This window comes from Mustela nigripes, chromosome 16, assembly GCF_022355385.1.
Source record: "Mustela nigripes isolate SB6536 chromosome 16, MUSNIG.SB6536, whole genome shotgun sequence".
In the NCBI taxonomy this organism is placed as follows: Eukaryota; Metazoa; Chordata; class Mammalia; order Carnivora; family Mustelidae; genus Mustela; species Mustela nigripes.
In genome coordinates this window covers 56,340,224-56,357,817 of record NC_081572.1, presented here as the reverse complement: position 1 = coordinate 56,357,817, position 17,594 = coordinate 56,340,224, and the positions used below count along the sequence as shown (strand labels likewise).

The 17,594-nt window shown below is 50.2% G+C and overlaps 1 protein-coding gene across 2 annotated transcripts in view; it reads left to right on the top strand.

The window, feature by feature from the left end:
* USP43 (ubiquitin specific peptidase 43) overlaps positions 1-17,594 on the top strand; it is a 51,692-nt gene that overhangs the window by 8,626 nt on the left and 25,472 nt on the right. For both annotated transcript variants that reach the window (XM_059379407.1, XM_059379406.1), the window contains exons 3-6: positions 6,878-6,981; positions 12,379-12,471; positions 13,728-13,863; positions 16,318-16,453. In XM_059379407.1, the coding sequence (XP_059235390.1) occupies positions 6,878-6,981; positions 12,379-12,471; positions 13,728-13,863; positions 16,318-16,453 (469 nt within the window). The remainder of the gene's footprint in view (positions 1-6,877; positions 6,982-12,378; positions 12,472-13,727; positions 13,864-16,317; positions 16,454-17,594) is intronic.

The following is a 17,594-nucleotide window of genomic DNA, read 5'->3' as shown; positions in this document are numbered from 1 at the left end:
CTCTATGGGTTTCGCTAAATAAAGATCAACAATGGGTTCTGCTTTCCTGCTATCTTTTTATCTCTCAAGGAAGTCAAAGCGAGTGAAGTCATTATCCCATGAGTGAGCAAAGTTATTTTAACAACATCTGTGAATAATAGGCTGTAATTTAAAGAGGTGTCACACAAGCTTTGGTAAATAGTCAGGCACAGGTCACCTGTGTCTGACCTTTGGCTCAGGACATGATCCCAAGGTCCTGGGATCAAGTCCTCTATGGGTTTCGCTAAATAAAGATCAACAATGGGTTCTGCTTTCCTGCTATCTTTTTATCTCTCAAGGAAGTCAAAGCGAGTGAAGTCATTATCCCATGAGTGAGCAAAGTTATTTTAACAACATCTGTGAATAATAGGCTGTAATTTAAAGAGGTGTCACACAAGCTTTGGTAAATAGTCAGGCACAGGTCACCTGTGTCTGACCTTTGGCTCAGGACATGATCCCAAGGTCCTGGGATCAAGTCCTGCCTGGGGTTCCCTGCTCAGTGGAGAGCCTGCTTCTCCCTCTCCCTTTGCTGCTCCCACCGCTTGTTCTCTCTCTCTCTCGCTAATAAATAAATAAAATCTTAAAAAAATAAAAAATAAAACAACCAGTTGCAAGTTTAAGAAAAGGAGGGGAGAAGCATAGATGTCTCGAATAAGAATAGACCTCTTTTAAATAATATAGTGTAATTAAAAGCTCAGAGTTTGACAGACCTGTAACAACAGCCCTTACACTCAGGACAGCAGGTGAACCCATTGCTCAAGGAAAGTAGAGATTGTACACACCTCCTCAGATCACATCTTAGGAGTGTTATATACGGTCTGAGTAACTTTTGGTGTTACGGAGTGCTACTAGGATTATTATCTCCATCGTATATATGGGTAAACCAAGAATCAGAGAGGTCGAGTAACCTTCCCAAAGCAACACAGCTCAAGAAGTTCCAGTGTTCCAAGTACAAGGGGGTCCATCTTGAAAGCCTATTTTCTTATTTTAACAAAAGCCTTCCGGGTTACCCCTAAAACACATAAGTGAAACAAAGCAAAGACATCACCACAACGGAAACTGGGAAGGCCACACACTCAAAAGTTACGGTGTTTGTGGGATCGTGTTTCTGGGTTGTGGGCTTTTTCTTCTTTTAAATACAACGCTTTTCTGTTTATCCTGTTCAGACCCTTTCAGTTGCAGGTGACAGAGATTTGACTTGATCCTACTTAAGGAGAGGGCATGTATTGGCTTTTATGACATGTAAGCCAAGGCTTGTAGCAGCTTCAGGTAAGGCTGGATCCAGGAACTCAGATGATGTCCCCAGGTCTTCTGCTCTGTGTTTGTTGTTGGCTTCATTCTCAGACTGGCTCCACATACACGATGACAAGAGGAGGCTCAACAATGCTCAGTTAGTCTTTTTTTTAGAGAGAGAGAGGGAGAGAGTGTGCATGTGCTTTCATGAGTGGGGGTGAGGAGGAGGGGTAGAAGGAGAGAGAGAACCTTAAGCATTCTCCATGCCCAGTGTGGAGCTCAGTGCGGGGCTCAGTGCGGGGCTCAATCTCATGACCCCGGGATCATGACCTGAGGGGAAATCAAGAGTTGGATACGTAACTGACTGAGCCACCCAGGCGCCCCCAGTGCTCACATAGTCTTTGGGCTGAGTCCCTTCTCCAAAAAGAGGAATGCTAAGCAGAAATACATTTCTGCCACACTGTGTATCCCACAATCTTACAGTGAACACATTTTGAAATCAGAATGATGTATTTTTTTAGAAAGATACTGTGTACTGAAAATGCCTGTGTGCCACGCATCTCCTCTGTTGCTTTCCGTGACTTACTTCACTACTGACTCATAAGAGACAGCTACTAAATTCTTGAGTGGTGACTATGTTACGTAGCCATCCTGCTCTAATGTTTGCGAAGATAGCTCATGTTTTATAGCTAAGGAAGAGTTAGGTCAGGGAAGTTGCCCCAGGTCACCCAACTTCTGTTTGGGGGAATTAGAATCAAACTTGAGTCTGTTTCATAGGTGGGCTGAATCCCTTTCCTTACCAGACAGGTGGCTAGGAAAAGCCTCTCGTCCTGTGTTCCCCTCCTCCTCCTCCCTGGCTGTGCCAAGCAGCGCTTCCTACCTGCAAAGCAGAGTAGGAAGGCTAGACAGCTTTGCAAATTGCCTTTCAGTCTTCCTCTGCTGGCCTCTGGGGGCAGGAAGAGGTATTGGGCTTACAGGGAGGGAGGATCACAGAGAGGTTCAGTAATTTTATTTTTTTTTGAAGATTTTATTTATTTATTTGACAGAGAGAGATCACAAGTAGGCAGAGAGGAAGGTAGAGAAAGGGGGAAGCAGGCTCCCCGCTGAGCAGAGAGCCCGATGCGGGACTCGATCCCAGGACCCTGGGATTATGACCTGAGCTGAAGGCAGAGGCTTAACCCACTGAGCCACCCAGGCGCCCCTAGAGGTTCAGTAATTTGCCCCAAGTCACACAGCAAGTACATGGGAGAGCCAGGGTCCACATCTGGGAAATGGGACTCTAGAAAAGGGTTTCTCAAATTCTGCACATTCCACATCTGGATCCTGTGCAATGTGGCCTCCGCAATATCCCTCTACCCACAGGATGCCGGGGGCACCCCCCGGCTGTGATTGACAACCAATGTCCCCTGGAGGGGTGGCGAAGCGTTCACTGGAATGCTCTGGAAAGTTCGCTCCCAAGCACCGTACACCAGCCGCAGGCCTTTCTTTAAGGTGACCTTGAGTTTCTTTAACATGAGCGGACTTGCCAGTGATTCTTTTTACCAGCTTGAGGACTGAAGTAAAAGCAGCCATGGTTGGCCTTCTGCTAGATGTTCTCCATGCTGAAGCCAGGGCCATCTTTTGAGAAAGGACAAAAGGTCATGTCACTCTCCTTAAATTTCCCCAGTGGCTTCCTGTCATACTTTGGAACACAATCCAGACTTCAGCCTGGGCCTGCCAATGGCTTGGCCTGCGTTCAGGCTCCTCTGCCCCTTGTTCATGGTTCTGGGCCACACCGGCTACATTCTGTTCCTTCCGCAGGCCAAGCCTTGAGGTCCTGGGCAAGAATGGGGGCAGCGGCTGTTGGCCCCAGAGAGGAGCCCGCCCGGGTCTTCACTTGAGCTGACTGAGACCGGAAAAGATCTTTTTCCCCAGCTGGGGCGGAAGCATCTCCTGGTGTCTGCTCTCGGAAAACTGGGCCGCCTGCAGAGGCCCGGCTGGGGACGCTTGAAGGCAGAGCCAGACCCGGCACGAAACTTAATTTTCCCTTTCCAGAAAGGAGAGGCACTGTCCTCTGTAACCGAGCAATTTTTTTTTTTTTCCTTTTTGAGGTTATTTCTGTTTCAAAACATGTAAAGGCCATATAGCTAGATGTATGTGAAACGGGAATAGAAAACATAAGGACCACTTTCTTCAGGGTTCTCGAATGCTTTCATCCGGCAAAAAGGGCATATTTTTACCTTCCTATACATGGTCTCACATAGGCAATCTTTTGGGGTATTAATTTTCCAGAAATTGCCGCTCTTACAGAATCAAGAACGGTAGGGGCCTGGGGGAGAGGACGAGGAAGCCACCATTTATGACTGACATACGCTGTTCCTTGCGGGACACAGAATTTTTTTTTTTTTTAATTTTATTTATTTGACAGACAAAGATCACAAGTAGGCAGAGAGGCAGGCAGAGAGAGGGGGAAGCAGGCTCCCCACTGAGCAGAGAGCCCGATGCGGGCTCGATCCCAGGACCCTGAGATCACGACCTGAGCCGAAGGCAGAGGCTTAACCCACTGAGCCACCCAGGCGTCCCTAGAGAGTCTTCTTTTATTTTCATGGTGGCTTGGGGAGGTGGGTGTAACATTCCTGTTCCTTTTATTTATTTTATTAACAGAGATTTTATTTATTTATTTAACAGAGCAAGAGAGGGAGAGAGCACAAGCAGGGGAAGCAGTAGGGAGAGGGAGAAGCAGGGTCCCCGCTGAGCAGGAAGCCCAATGTGGGGCTCCATCCCAGGACCCCGGGAGCATGACCCACGCTGAAGGCAGACACTTTGCTGGCTGAGCCACCCAGGCGCCCCACTCCTGTTCCCCTTGGATGTAGAATAACGCCCAGAGACACCCAGCGTGGCTCGGCTGGCAGAGGGGAGTCAGCCAGGTCTGATGTCCTTGTCCGTGCTTCTCAAATGACCCTGCTATCTCGCATCCTAGCCTCGCTAGGGATTTTCTCCTTCCATACGCCCTCCCAGGCGGTCCTGCCCTCTGCAGCGCCCAGACCCCCACGTTATCACCTTGATGCAGAAGTAACTTGTGTCACTGTGAGGTCTTTGGCTGCCTGACTGGGAAGAGGCGGGAGGTGCAGCAGGCTCCGAGGGGAGCCGAGAACCAGACAGTTCTGGGAGTGGGGGTGAGGGTCCCAGTGGCAGGAGCTGCTGGATTCTGGTGTGGACACCACTGTTGGATGCCATGTTTTCAGGCTTTCAGTCCCTCTGCTCATGATTCCCGGGCAGGACTGTCTCACTGGTCTCACTTAGGCCATGTGCCTGTCCCTTGCGATGGGAGGGCAGGACCCCTGATTAAAGAGCTTCCTCACCTCCCTGTTCCAGAAGGGCTGCTGTGACCAAGCGAGAGGCCTCAGCCCTGCACAGCCACACATCCCAGCGTCCGCTCTGCCTCCGGGGTCTGTCCCCTTCCACTCAAACTCCGCTTGCCCTTCCTGGACCCACTTCTCCTTTCAATTTTCCCTCGTCCACTAAAGGAAGACAGGCATTCCTGGGGTACCAGATGGGGCGTTGGAGCTGCTCCTGCGTGTCCCTGCCCCCTCTCTTTGCTGCCCCACCAAGTGCTCACTTAGGAGCTGCGGACACAGGGCACCTGGAGTCCATCCCCTGCTTCCATTCTCATGACTCCTGCTCTCCCGATTGTGTCCCGGGCCCTGGAGCCTGCTGAGCTGTGTCCTCCCTCCGGACCTGCCGCTCGTCTCCATGCGTGGCATCAGGGTAAATCATCTCGCCATGCGTGTCGCTACCCCATGGGTTCAAAAGCCATCAGGTACTCCCTGCCACGTCTCCGCAACCGCAGACCGTGCTCCCTGTTCCAAGTGTCATATATGTTAGCTCCTCCAGTTCCAGGACATCCCTCCGAGGTGGGCACTGTTATTCAGCATCCCTTGATAGAAGTCGGGAAGTCGTGGGGCCAAGGGGTTAAGTAACAGTCTCATCCGGCTCAGAGGTTGGGCAGCGTTCCCAAGGTGTGTTCTTTCCGAGGGATTGGGTCCCTGGCCGCCGGAGCCCAGAGCGGGATCTGAGTCCTGCTGCTGTGCTGTTCACTGAACCGGGCAGTCGTCTTTAGGACACGGAAGCCCCCCACCCCCACCCCCGTGTGACATCAGACTCGCCCCCAGTCCCAATTTCCGCTTCCCTTCGCACATCCCGTGTGCTAAGACACAGCTTCACAAAACCACGGGGCCAGTAAGAAGGTTCCATCCTGAGTCTTTGCCCCAGTCTTTCATTATGGAAAATTCCATATGATGGAAAAAGCGAATGAATGATACAGTGGATACCTCCTACCCACCACCAAGACTCTACAGTTTACGTTTTACTAACATTGTATTATCGTGTCTCTGTCCACCTGTATACGCCGCACTCCATCTACGTTTTTCCTCATCTTACTGCTTCTCGATGAATTTTAAATGACGTTTCAGACATGGGTATGTCTTACCGCATGCACTTCCTGTGCGTTCCTCTCCTGGCCCTTTGAATGTACTGGCCATAAAGCCGGGGGTGATGTGGCCCCTGGCCGTGGGATTCCTGCAGCCACCAGAGGCCAGGAGAGCCGAGGGACGCATTCCCCGGAGCCCCCTCATCCCCGTTCGTGGCCTGGGGATGCTGATTTTGGATGTCTGGTCCCCAGAACCGTGAGAGAATACAGTTCTGCCACTTTAAGCCTCCCATGTGTGTGAATTTGCTCCAGGAGCACCAGAAGGGGAGTACAGAAGGGGATACAAAGCGGGGCACAGCAGGACTGATGTGGGGTGAAGGAGGCTTACACGTGATTCTGAGAGGCGAAGCCTAGTGTTCCGATGCTCACGTGCAGACTGGCTCCTGGGAGATGGGGGTGGGGCGGGTCAGCAGGTGGAGGATGGGAGATGTGTGGGCACGTTTGGAGCAGTGGCAGTGTAGACACACAGGGCCCGGCAGGAAGGAGATACAAACAGGAGGTGTAGATATGCAGGGTCCAGCAGGAAGGCTGTGTGAATGGGAGGTGTAGACACACGAGGTCCAGCAGGTGTAGACACATGAGGTATAGACACACGGGGCCCAGCAGGAGAGAGGTACGAACGGGAGGTGTAGATATGTGGGTCCCAGCAGGAAGGAGACGCAAACAGGAGGTGTAGACACAGGGCCCATCAGATATAGATACGTAGGGTGTAGACATGACATGCAGGGCCCAGCGGGAAGGAGATGCAGACAGGAGGTGTAGATACATGGGGTCCAGCAGTGTAGACACGCGGGGTATAGACACGTGGGGCCCAGCAGGAAGGAGATGCAAATGGGAGGTATAGACACATGGGGTCCAGCAGGTATAGACATGCAGGGTATAGACACGTGGGGCCCAGCAGGATGGGGAAGGGAACAGGGACAGGCGAGACCAAGGTCACGGCGGAGGTGGTCTGGTGTGTGGGAGCATTCCCACGCCTCCGCTTCTGCTCTGCTCCCTCAGCACCTTCTCCGTCGGAGGGGATTTGGGAGGTCTAGAGACCAAAGGAGCCATGGAATTGGGGCGGAGTCAACGGAAGGGCCAGGGCTGGGCGGTCCGGAGGCGGTAGAATGATGGGAGCCGTGTCTCATCTTGCTTCCTTCCCTCATCTCTCTGCAGCCTCAGCCTGAAGCCAGCAGAAGCCCCGAGAACCTCCCGTCACCATCAGCTCAGCCTTCTCCAGTCCCAAGCTTTGTGCAGAGTCACTTTCAAGCGCAGTATAGGTAAGAATCTAGGGGAGAGTGGGATGGGCTTGGAACGGATCGCCCGGACTTGGATGCCCGCAACTGGTCTCCTGTTGATCCCAAGACAAGAGACCTAAGCGCCCTTCTCCTCCCATTACAGATCCCAATTAACCTCTCCCTCCTGTCGGCCCTGGTGGTTAGCCTCGCTGGCTCCTGGGCCTCCATCTCCCTCTGAAGGGGGTTCTAGAACCTGACTGTGGAGGTCAGGGCTTCCCCAGCCAGCAAGGCAATCATTGAGCCTTTGGCGAGACCTTTCTCATTCATTCCTGCAGTCGGAGAGCCCAGTTTGCCAAGTTCTTTCAAGCTGAAGATTTCCCAGCAACATGGAGGATAATTACACTGCCTCTGAATTCAGAAACATTCTCTTCAGGTTTTCATATATGTGACAGTTCAGAGCCTGAGATAAGGCAGTGTATTTCCAAGTTCAGAGATAAGATAGTATATTTCCAAGTACTGTGATGGTTTAGTAAAAGCCCTGACTGCAGGGAAGGGGCATTATGGAGAGAAACCCCCCTGGGCTTCTTGGAGGAGGTGTGCCTTTTGATGGGCTTCAGGGATGGCTAGGATTGAACAGGTGGGAGTGTCTCCAGCCTGCACGGAAGCTGTTCACATGTGGGAATGAGCACAGTAATCAGGATTTCAGGGAAGCCATCCGTTACAGAGAGCCTCCCCTTGGTGACATGCTACCGTTGGTCGCTGAGCATATTTGTTAATTAAAAATGCTTCTAAATGAGCCTAGGTGTTATTGTTGTACACGAAGTAAAGCCCATTTCCTTCCTGCAGTGGCATGCACAGAGCGAGCCTCAGTGTTGGAGCGGACGACCGTTGCTAGCCAGGAAAGCTCTGTGCTGGGCGTCCGTCTTATCTGCAGGTGCCCGGCGCAGGGGCTGCTAGAAACAAAAATGAGACAGAAAAAAAGAGGAGGAGAAAGATCGTCTAGGAGGAGGGAAAAGGGAGTCCAAGACCAGGGTAGGTTAGACTGCAGTGCAGAGACACCAAGAATTGCCACCCGGTACTGCTCACTGGTGTCTTTGTACAGTGAGTTTGCTTATTTCTCGACTCACCCGTTCTCTCGCCCCCCTTGGCTCCCGTGCACACGTGCTCCCTCTCCTCCCTTCTTTCAAGTATTCCAGCGTCTGCTCTTATGCTGGGTCCCCTGGGTAAGTGAGGAGCACCACTCTATGCCCACAAGAGCAAGAGACACCAGCCAGGTACCCCTGGCGTGCTTTTCTCGATCTTTAATTCCAAATACACCCTCAATCTTTACCATTTCACCTACGATGGGCCACTTCCCTTCTCAGCGCCAGAAGGGAGCTGTGAACAGGGTGTGGCCCCCATTCTCATGGAGCTCACGTTCTGCTGGAGCAGGTGTTCGGTAACACACCACACACGTCACAGCGGCTCGCGATGGTGATAACACATGGCTCGGAGTGTGGGGGAGGCAGCCAGCCTTAGATAAGGTGGCCTGGGAGGCTTCATTTTAGAGGGGGGGACATTTGAGCTGAGAGCAGAGTGACGAGGTGTCAGCTATTCACATATCTGGGGACCGGGTCATCCGGTTAGAGAAAACGGCCGAGGCCAAGGGCCTGGGGTTGGAATGACGTCGGCACAGCAGGGGACAGAAAGGGCAAGGTAGCTGCCAGGGAGGGAGGGGGCAAGAGGTATGGCTGGAGGGGTGGACAGGGGTCTGGTGGTGCAGGTGTGGGTTTTCGCCTCAAGGGCACGGGAAGCTGCTGCAGATTTTGAAGCCTGTTGTGGCATCATTTTCAATTTTGGAGATCATGCTAGTGGTTTTCCAAGGGTTTTAGGAGCTTTTCCAAGGGTTCCAAGGGTTTCAGCGCCGGGACCTGGGACAAAGACCAAATACATATTTCTTATTATAAGTCACAATACCGCATGGTCTCCGACTGCTGTGGGGGGAGCCGGGAGGGTTCCCGAGGAAGCGACAAGCGCCGTTTGGGTAGGTGCCTGTAGGATGATGAGTAAGAATCAAGGCGTTCAAGTTTCCAAAAAGGAACCAGTGACAGCTGAAAATTACCCACTTTGAGCGGGATCTTGGGGAGTACAGAAAAAAATCGAGTTAGGGATGTCCGTCTGAGTGAGGGCTTTTGAGCTGTGGGAAGTGATTTTCTGGGGAGGTGGGTGGGGCCAGCTCCGAGCCAAGCAGGTGCCTCCCAGCGGGGGTGCCTTGGCTCTGGGTGCCAGAGCCTGGCTCTCCACTGCGGAGGGCTTGCCGGCGATGGAGAGTCGCTGTGGTATCATCCCTTCTTGATGAAATCAGAAGCTGGAGGATATATTGTGGGTTAATTCACAGATCCCTGTTCAGGAAGGTTCTCGCTCCCCTGCCCCCCGCTCCCCTTTTTAGGGTGTCGGGTTTTTGACTTTGCAGGAGGAGAGAAGGAGGAGTGGGATCGGGGTGCTGGACTGGGTTATGGACTAGAGGAGAAATAACTGGTTATTTCATATGGTTGGTACCACAACCTAAAAGCACCTGTGAGTTTAAAAAACAAGGATTGGTGCTATGGTGGGGTTTGCCTATGAGAGGGCGTGTGTGTATGTGTGTGCGTGCGCGTGCATCACCCGTCGTGTGCTCCTTGCTTTGTCATTTGTGCCTTTTTTTTTTTTTTAAGATTTTATTTATTTATTTGACAGAGAGAAATTACAAGTACACTGAGAGGCAGGCAGAGAGAGAGAGAAGGAAGCAGGCTCCCTGCTGAGCAGAGAGCCCGATGCGGGACTCGATCCCAGGACCCTGAGATCATGACCTGAGCCAAAGGCAGCGGCTTAACCCACTGAGCCACCCAGGCGCCCCTGTCATTTGTGCCTTTTATCCACAGAGCGTCTGATCTGGTCCCCATTACAGGCAGCAATCCCTGCTAGGTTTTCTCAGTGCAGGTCTTGGAGGGAGAGGTGACATCTGACCCGTGTGTTATCAGGGGCATGAGCGCTGGCAGAGACGTCCCCTGTCCAGGGAGCAGGTGGTGCTAGGTGCGTCTAAGGGGTGGGAGGTGTTTCGGCTGGCCGCGGAGAGAGGTCAGAGTGCTGACAGGTGTGTCACCAAGGCCCCGGGCTTGTGTCTGGGCGTCTGTACCCGGCGGGAACACAAGCACGGTTCTAGGTCTCAGTAGCGGCTGGAAGGTTGGTTATTGCACCAGAAACAGTTTGACGAGAAGGACTCCCTGAGACGGGTGGGTAAGATCCACAGGCAGCGGGGTGGGTTTCTGCCCCTTCCCCCATAACAAGCTTGGGGGACAATAGGACAGGACTGCGTCTGTCCAGCCAGGATAGCAAGGACAGAAGGACTCCTCGGGCCACATGTGAGGATGGCCAAAGCTTGGGAACGTCCAGAGTCTTCTCTGCGCCTTGTCTGTTTGTCCCACTCGCTCTGTCCTCATGGCTCATCTCGGAAAGACAGGTGTATTTCACACCCTTTCTATAGCTTATTTATTATAAAGCCCATATGTTTTCTTCATTCTTTATGTGTAAAATTAGACCGTTCCATGTTTTTACCAGTTACACGTCCCTTGGTCCTTACAGAGGTTTGTGGCTCCGTATAAAAACAGACCTTATCTCCATTTCATACAGTGCAACACTGCAGGAAAAATGCAGCCCAGCTTAGCATTAGTCAGCTCTAAAACACAGACAAGTCAGAAAAAATAGTCCTTTCTATTGGCTCGCTTAAGGACGCAAACAGGGATTTGGAAATTTCCCCAAAACAAAAATCTGTCTTCCAGGCCTGTGTTCTATCTAGGTACATTATGGGGGAAGGAAGAGAAGGATCAGGAGAAACAGGGTGGCAGAGGGGACCCCACAAGCATCAGGTCCCCCTAGCGCCTGGAGCTCGGTGTCTGATGCACTGTTTTTACCAAAAGATCACCGTGGTTCTCCCATTGGGAAATTTACCAGAAGCCGCAAGTTATTGGACATGAAACACTCAGGTCTAATACTCGGTTTTCTAAAGTCATGGATGGTTGGTAACTCATCCCCGGGTTGCTGAGTGGTTCTGCCCGGCTCGCTTAGGATCGCCTTTGTCAGCACCGGAGAACCTCAGGGTTTCATGCTCTTAAGTAAGGGAGTATTAAGTGTGAAAGTTCAAAGGATATAAGTCAACTGTGTCTTCCTGCTCTGAATCGGTCCATGCCTCATCTGTTTATACTAAGGACTGGAGGGGGACCGCGGTGAGCTTGCACTCCGGAACCTGAGCCTGGCTTTGCCACTTAAGAACTGTGTGGTCCTTGGGAGAGGTGCTTAACTTCTCTGTGCCTCACTCTTCTTGTCTGCAAAACGGGGCTAATACTGGGGGTTATGGGCAGAAAGTGAGTTGATACAAGCACAGCGGTCAGAAGAATGCCCAGTTCTCAGCGAACGCTGTTTCCATATTAGCTGCTTTTCTCCAGCCTTGGCTGCTTCACTGGTACAGCGAGGATGGTGGACGCCCATCGGTGGTTCTGCCTCCTGGCTGAGCACAGGTATCGCCCGGGGAGGCTCCCCTCCCCCGCCCCTGCTTGGAACAGCCTCTATGGGAGGCCGGCTGAGATATCTGCATTTTTAGAGAAGCTCCCTCTGTGATTCTGGAGCCCAGTGAGGCTGAGAACCAGGAGAAGGCATGGGCCTAACATCCCTTCTGGCGTGCAGGTCAGCTTGCTGATTCTGCCTCGAGGGGTTTTCGCTCGCCTTCCACTGCCATGCGGGAATCAACCTTTTTTAAAAAATTGAGGTCAAAGTCACCTGACGTAAAGTTAGCCATTTTATTATTTATTATTATTATTTTAAAAGATTTTATTTATTTATTTGAAAGAAAGAGAGCATGAGAGGAGAGAGGTCAGTGGGGGAAGCAGACTCCCTGCCGAGTGGGGAGCCCGATGTGGGACTCAATCCCAGGACTCCAGGATTGTGACCTGAACTAAAGGCAGTCGCTTAGCCAACTGAGCCACCCAGGCGCCCCAAGTTAGCCATTGTAAAGCATAGAGTTTTATGGCACGGACATTACATTATTGTGCAACCAGCACCTCTGTCTAGTTCCTGACCATTTTGATCACTGCAAGAGAGAACCCAGTACCTGTTAAGCCCTGCCTTCTGCTCTCCTGCCGGCAGCCACCGATCTGCTCTCTGTCTCTGTGGCTCTACCGCTTCTGGATTTATCTGGTTACCCTGATGGGAATTTGGGTTGTGTCCGCCCTTTGATTCTCGTGACTAGCGCTACTCCGAAATCTGTGGGCAAGCGTTTGTAGAAATCCCTGTTTTCAACTCTTTTTGGGTATGTATCTGGGAGGGGGATGGCTGGATCACACAGCAATTTTATACTTAACTGTTTGAGGCTCTGCCGAACTGAGTGGGTGCCGTTCACCATGAAACTCTTATCTTTTGCCCTCACAGATCTTCCTTGACCTGTCCCCACTGCTTGAAACAGAGCAACACCTTCGACCCCTTCCTGTGTGTGTCACTGCCCATCCCTCTACGCCAGACGAGGTACGTGGCCATCACAAGCGGCGAACTTGACTCCCGCCCTTCGTCCTCCCTGGGTACCTTCTGGCCTGGCACCTGCCGTTCTGTCTCTCGCGCATCTCAGCCAGCACATCTGCAGAAACCAGCCTTAGAAAGCTGGCGATGTCCGGTGGCCCGGTGTGACCAAGTGAAAGGTTACTGTGTCCCTTCCTGAGCCCCCAAAAGAATGATCTGCAGCTTGTCTGTCACGCCATGGCCTGGCTTCCGTCTCTGGGTCACTTAGAAGCAGGCATGGGCCAGTCGGGGCCTCTGGGCAGAACCAGGGGCAAATCTGCAAAAAAAAAAATCTGTTGCCACCTGCTTTTCCTGGCTTTGTTTCCACGTCCTTTTTGCCTTTCGTGAAGGTTCAGGGAAAAGGTTTCTTTAAGGAGCAAATAAAAAAGGGAAGCGGGTGTGGAAGGGGAGGAGAAAAACAGAAAAGAGGAGTGTAGTCAGGTCTGGTAAGAGGCATGGTGGGCTCGGCTTTATAAGCGTAAGAGGCACTCGGGGCAGGCATTCCAGAAGCCTGGGTCTTAAGGCCGTTAAGGCATCTGGCCATTGTCAGTGTCATGGAAGTTTGCCGAGTCCCGCGCTGGTGTTGAGATGGCGGCATTTCTAAGATTCTTGGCCTCGTGCAGCACAGGACAGGGGTTGGGACCACTGACTCGGGGGCTAGACTGCCCGGGATTCCAGCCCCAGCTGTGGCTGTGAGCTGTGTGAACTGACCAGTGTTGCAGGAAGGAGAGGAGAAGCAGGAGCTGGAGGAGGGAGCCCCTGTGTGCTGGTGGGGACAATACCACATAGAACTAGAGATTCCAGAAAGTATGTGTGGAGGGGGCGGGGGGAGAAGGGACAGACTGAGTCCTGTTACCAAGGGGAATTTCAATAAGGACATCATCAGTAGTGTCGAGCCATAGTGGAAGCCTGACCCTTTTACATCTTAAATTTCCAAGTTCGTTTGTGCACACCGTGATGTATTTAACAAACAGAACCTTGAGATCACAGGTCTGTACTGTGATTCTTAAATCAGGTACCTTTTATTTCTAACTACGGAAACGATACTGAGCAGAGACCCTTTGGCGATTTGACTCTCTGCTGCCACCTGGTGACAGTATACCTAAAGTACAGTGACCCAACCGGGGAGTGGAGACCAGCCCAACTGTTGGACTTGACCCCAATGCCAATGGCTTTGGCAGTTCATGGCCGTCCTTTAAGGATGTGGACGCCTTCCTATTTTCCAGATTCTTGAGCGTCACCTTGGTCTTCCCCTCTAAGAGCCAGCGGTTCCTGCGTGTTGGCCTGGCCGTGCCCATCCTCAGCACAGTGGCGGCCCTGAGGAAGATGGTTGCAGAGGAAGGCGGTGTCCCTGCGGATGAGGTGTGACGGAATGGCACGGGGGCCTGGTCACCAAATGATGGAACGCTAACTGGGCCAGCTGTCTAGCGCTGTTTAGACTAATTTCTGGTTCCTGGGTGACTCCTCCTGACTCATGAGTTTCTGTTTGATTGGTCACCCCTGGTGCCTTGATGACTGAGCCCTGACCTCTCCCTGCATTTACACGGAATCACCAGAAAAGGATGAAGACTGGGATGATGGTCACAATCCTAGTGATCCCCACGACGCTGCGCACTCAGTAGTGCTTCCCAAGTGCTGGGCGCCATTTTGGGACCTTGGTATTTGTAGCCATTTCAATCCTCATGACCACCTTGTACAGTTGACACAATTATCCTCCTTTGATCAGTGAGCGAGAGAGGAGACACTGAGAGGTTGAGGGACCCTCCCAGGGTCACAGAGCTGGTCAGTGCTGACCAGGATTTGATGGAGATGGTGTGATTTCAGAACCTGAACTATGTATTTTCACCCTGAGACTATAAACCAGGATACTGAAGGGGCCGGAAATGAAACATGAGGGGCTCCTGAGTACTTTTTTTTTTTTTTTGAAGGAGTCTTGGTAAAGAAGTTGCATTTACTGTGACTTTGAGGGCAGAACTCATAACAGGGGCCCCCACACAAGGGCAGAGTGGAGGTGATGGTGGTCAGCAGCCATGTGGCTAATGGGAAGGGTTTGGAATAGGGCTCTTCTGTTTTCTGACCTTGGATGAAGCAAGCAACTGCTCCCCTGTGTCTTTAACTAGAAAATGCAGTTTTACACTTCCCTGACGACCTCATGGCATTTTGAGCAAATTAAAAAAAAATTTTTTTGTAGCCTTCAAAACACATACAATAAAGAGCACACACCTTAAGGTTATAGTTTGTTGAATTTCTGCGTGTGTGTCCATCTACGTAACCACCGTGATTACTCACTCTGCAGGCTCCTTCCTGCCCCCAACCCAGTCAGTGCCTCTGATTTTGTCACTGTGTTTAGGAGGATGCAAGTAGGGGGAAAAGTGTGTCGCTTTCTCAGTGAACTCAAAGTGCTTACAGGGATATATTGAGAGAGAGAGAGAGAGAGAGAAGAGGATGGGGTGAGAGTCTTGGGGAAGAAATGGCAGTTAAAAAAAATACCAAAAGGAGGATGGGGCATTGAGTTTGAATAATTACAAGAGTCAGTGAATTGTCAAGAATTTGCAAAGTGTGATGTGTTTGTGCAGGGAAGTAGGACTCACTTAGGGGTTCCTAAGTGCACATGTGGGCATTTTGATAGTAACTTACAATCTGTTTTGGTATTTTAATTGGCAGGGTTATTCCTCTTCCATTATCTATGGTCTTGAATATATTTGGATTTATTTATATCCTCTTTATTTTATACTTTCTGTTTACCCTGCTTTTTCTTTGTTTCCTTTCCCTCTCCTTCACTGCTGCTTTTCTGTTGAGCAATTTTTATTTTGTCTCTTCTGGTTTGGGGACATATAGAATCTATTTTTATGGTCATTTAGTGGTTATCCTGAAAATGCCAACATGCAGAATTAGCAAAGTCATACGTTAATTTTCGGAAACAACGCAAGGATCTTGATGTACCCAAATCTCCCTTCCACCTTTTTGAGTATTATTGTGGATGGATATTATTTCCCAGTATTTTAATCCCTCCTGCCCTTTCTGCCTGGTTGTAGTACTAGTACAGATTATTATAGATTTATATAGTCAGTGTGTGTTTACTTTTACCAATGTTTACCATTTTCTTTGGCTCATCATTTCTTCTTACAACTCAAGTGTTTTTGTTTTGTTTTTGTTTTTGGATTCAGTTTTTTTTTTTTTAACCCTGAAATGTATCTCTTACAAGAGAATTTCCCAGAGAATTTCCTTGAGTGGCTTAGGTGCTTTGAGATGTTGATCCCTTTAGCCCTCGAGGTGACAGGACCCTTAAGATGGTCACCTGTCTTCTCTGCTATAAGAGCAGCTTCTCCTGCTTACCTCAGCATTCCATAAAAATATGTTCTGCATATGCCATGATGTGGAAAAAGTTGGCAGAACTATTTAGGAGTTCTTTCAGTAGAGATCTGTGAATGGTAAACACTTTAAACTTATAATTTGAAGAGATCTTTATTTTATTTTTACTGCTTGCAGGATAGTTTAGCTGGGTATCCAGAGAGCTTTATTTTTGTTTTATTGGTTGCATGATAGTTTAGCTGGGTATACATTTGAGATTTAACACCCCTGCCCCCCATTGTCTTCCCACACCCCTTCCCAAATCAGTCCGAGATTCTGTTGTTGCCATTGAGATAGTCTGTGGTCAGTCTTATTGTCATACCTCCACTGTTCTATTACGACTAATAAGTAGTGTTTCTCACTTTGAAGGGAAGAAAGGGTAAAAGAGACTCTCAGTCAGTTTTAGATTTCTTGCTTAAGTTCCCTTTGAGAAATCAAGAAGGAAAATGATCCTCCTCGTTCCAGGTGATCTTGGTTGAACTGTGTCCCAGTGGATTCCAGCGGTCTTTCTTTGATGAAGAGGACCTGAATACCATTTCAGAGGGAGACAATGTGTACGCCTTCCATGCACCCCCACCATCTGGCCAGGAGTTGCTTTCAGGTACGGTGGTGCCTCACATAATTTTATTTGGATAGTATGAGTTACACGTTTGAGAGTTACATGCCTGTGTGCCGAGGCATAAGACGTTTCATTTTGGTACTTGGACCTGCCAGGCTTAGTTTCTCTGATGTTTGCTGTATAGATGGTTGATGATTTAAAAATTATTCAATCAGTCAGGAGTTCTCAAAACCTTGGTGAATATCAGAATCATGTTGGAAGCTTGTTAAGGCAGAGTCCTGGGTCCGACACACTGAGTTTCTGGTTCAGTAGGTCTGGGGTGGGACCTGAGAATTTGCACATGTAACAAGTTCCCAGGGGATGCTATTGCTGGTCCCGAGGCCACGCTTTGAGAATAAGAACCACTATTCAGGGTGATCTTTGTCTTCAGGACTCTTGTAGTTCAAGGTCTGTGCTTGAAGTCCAATGTTTACAAATTGAAACAGCAGATGGCCAAAAAGGTTATGAAATGACTTTTGGTAACATCCCACTTCCTGAAGTTTGGACTGACAGTCTTCGATTGCAGTTCATATACCTTCTGGCCTAATTTGCTGGTCAAGAAGGCCCGTATTTGGAGGACCCTCCACCAGTGTTGCCTTATAGCCCACAAGAATCCTGTACCTGGGTCTGTGTCTTCAGCCAGCCTTGGTGTGGGCTGTGGGAACCAGGTGTCTGTGCTTGCTCTGAGTCACCAGGGAACCCCCTGGGCCTGGAATCTGCAGCAGGACCTTCCCTGGATCCAGTTATGTGATAGCTCAATGAAAAGACCCTCATTTCAAGTTCAATCAAAGGTCACACACCTGTGCTTGAAAAGTCTGATTTTCAGGACAACTGGAAATTGAGGAGAGTCTAATTCTGTCACATCCTCAAGGATAAATGTTCTGACCTTCTCTCTGTACTTCTGTGGGCTGAGGAAGCCGGAGCCCACTTGTGGCTCTCTGATTGAGGCATAAAAGCAACCCAGATCATTTTGGAGTATTTCTCGGATCGACTTTGAGAAGCCTTAATTAACATCCCTGCCCACGTTTTACTATTACCGGCTGAACGCAATGGCAGATTCACTACCTCGTGTATAATCGTCGTGTACCAGGTACCAGAAGGCACAAGTGCCGCACGTAGCTTAATATCTTTTAAGTCTATGAAC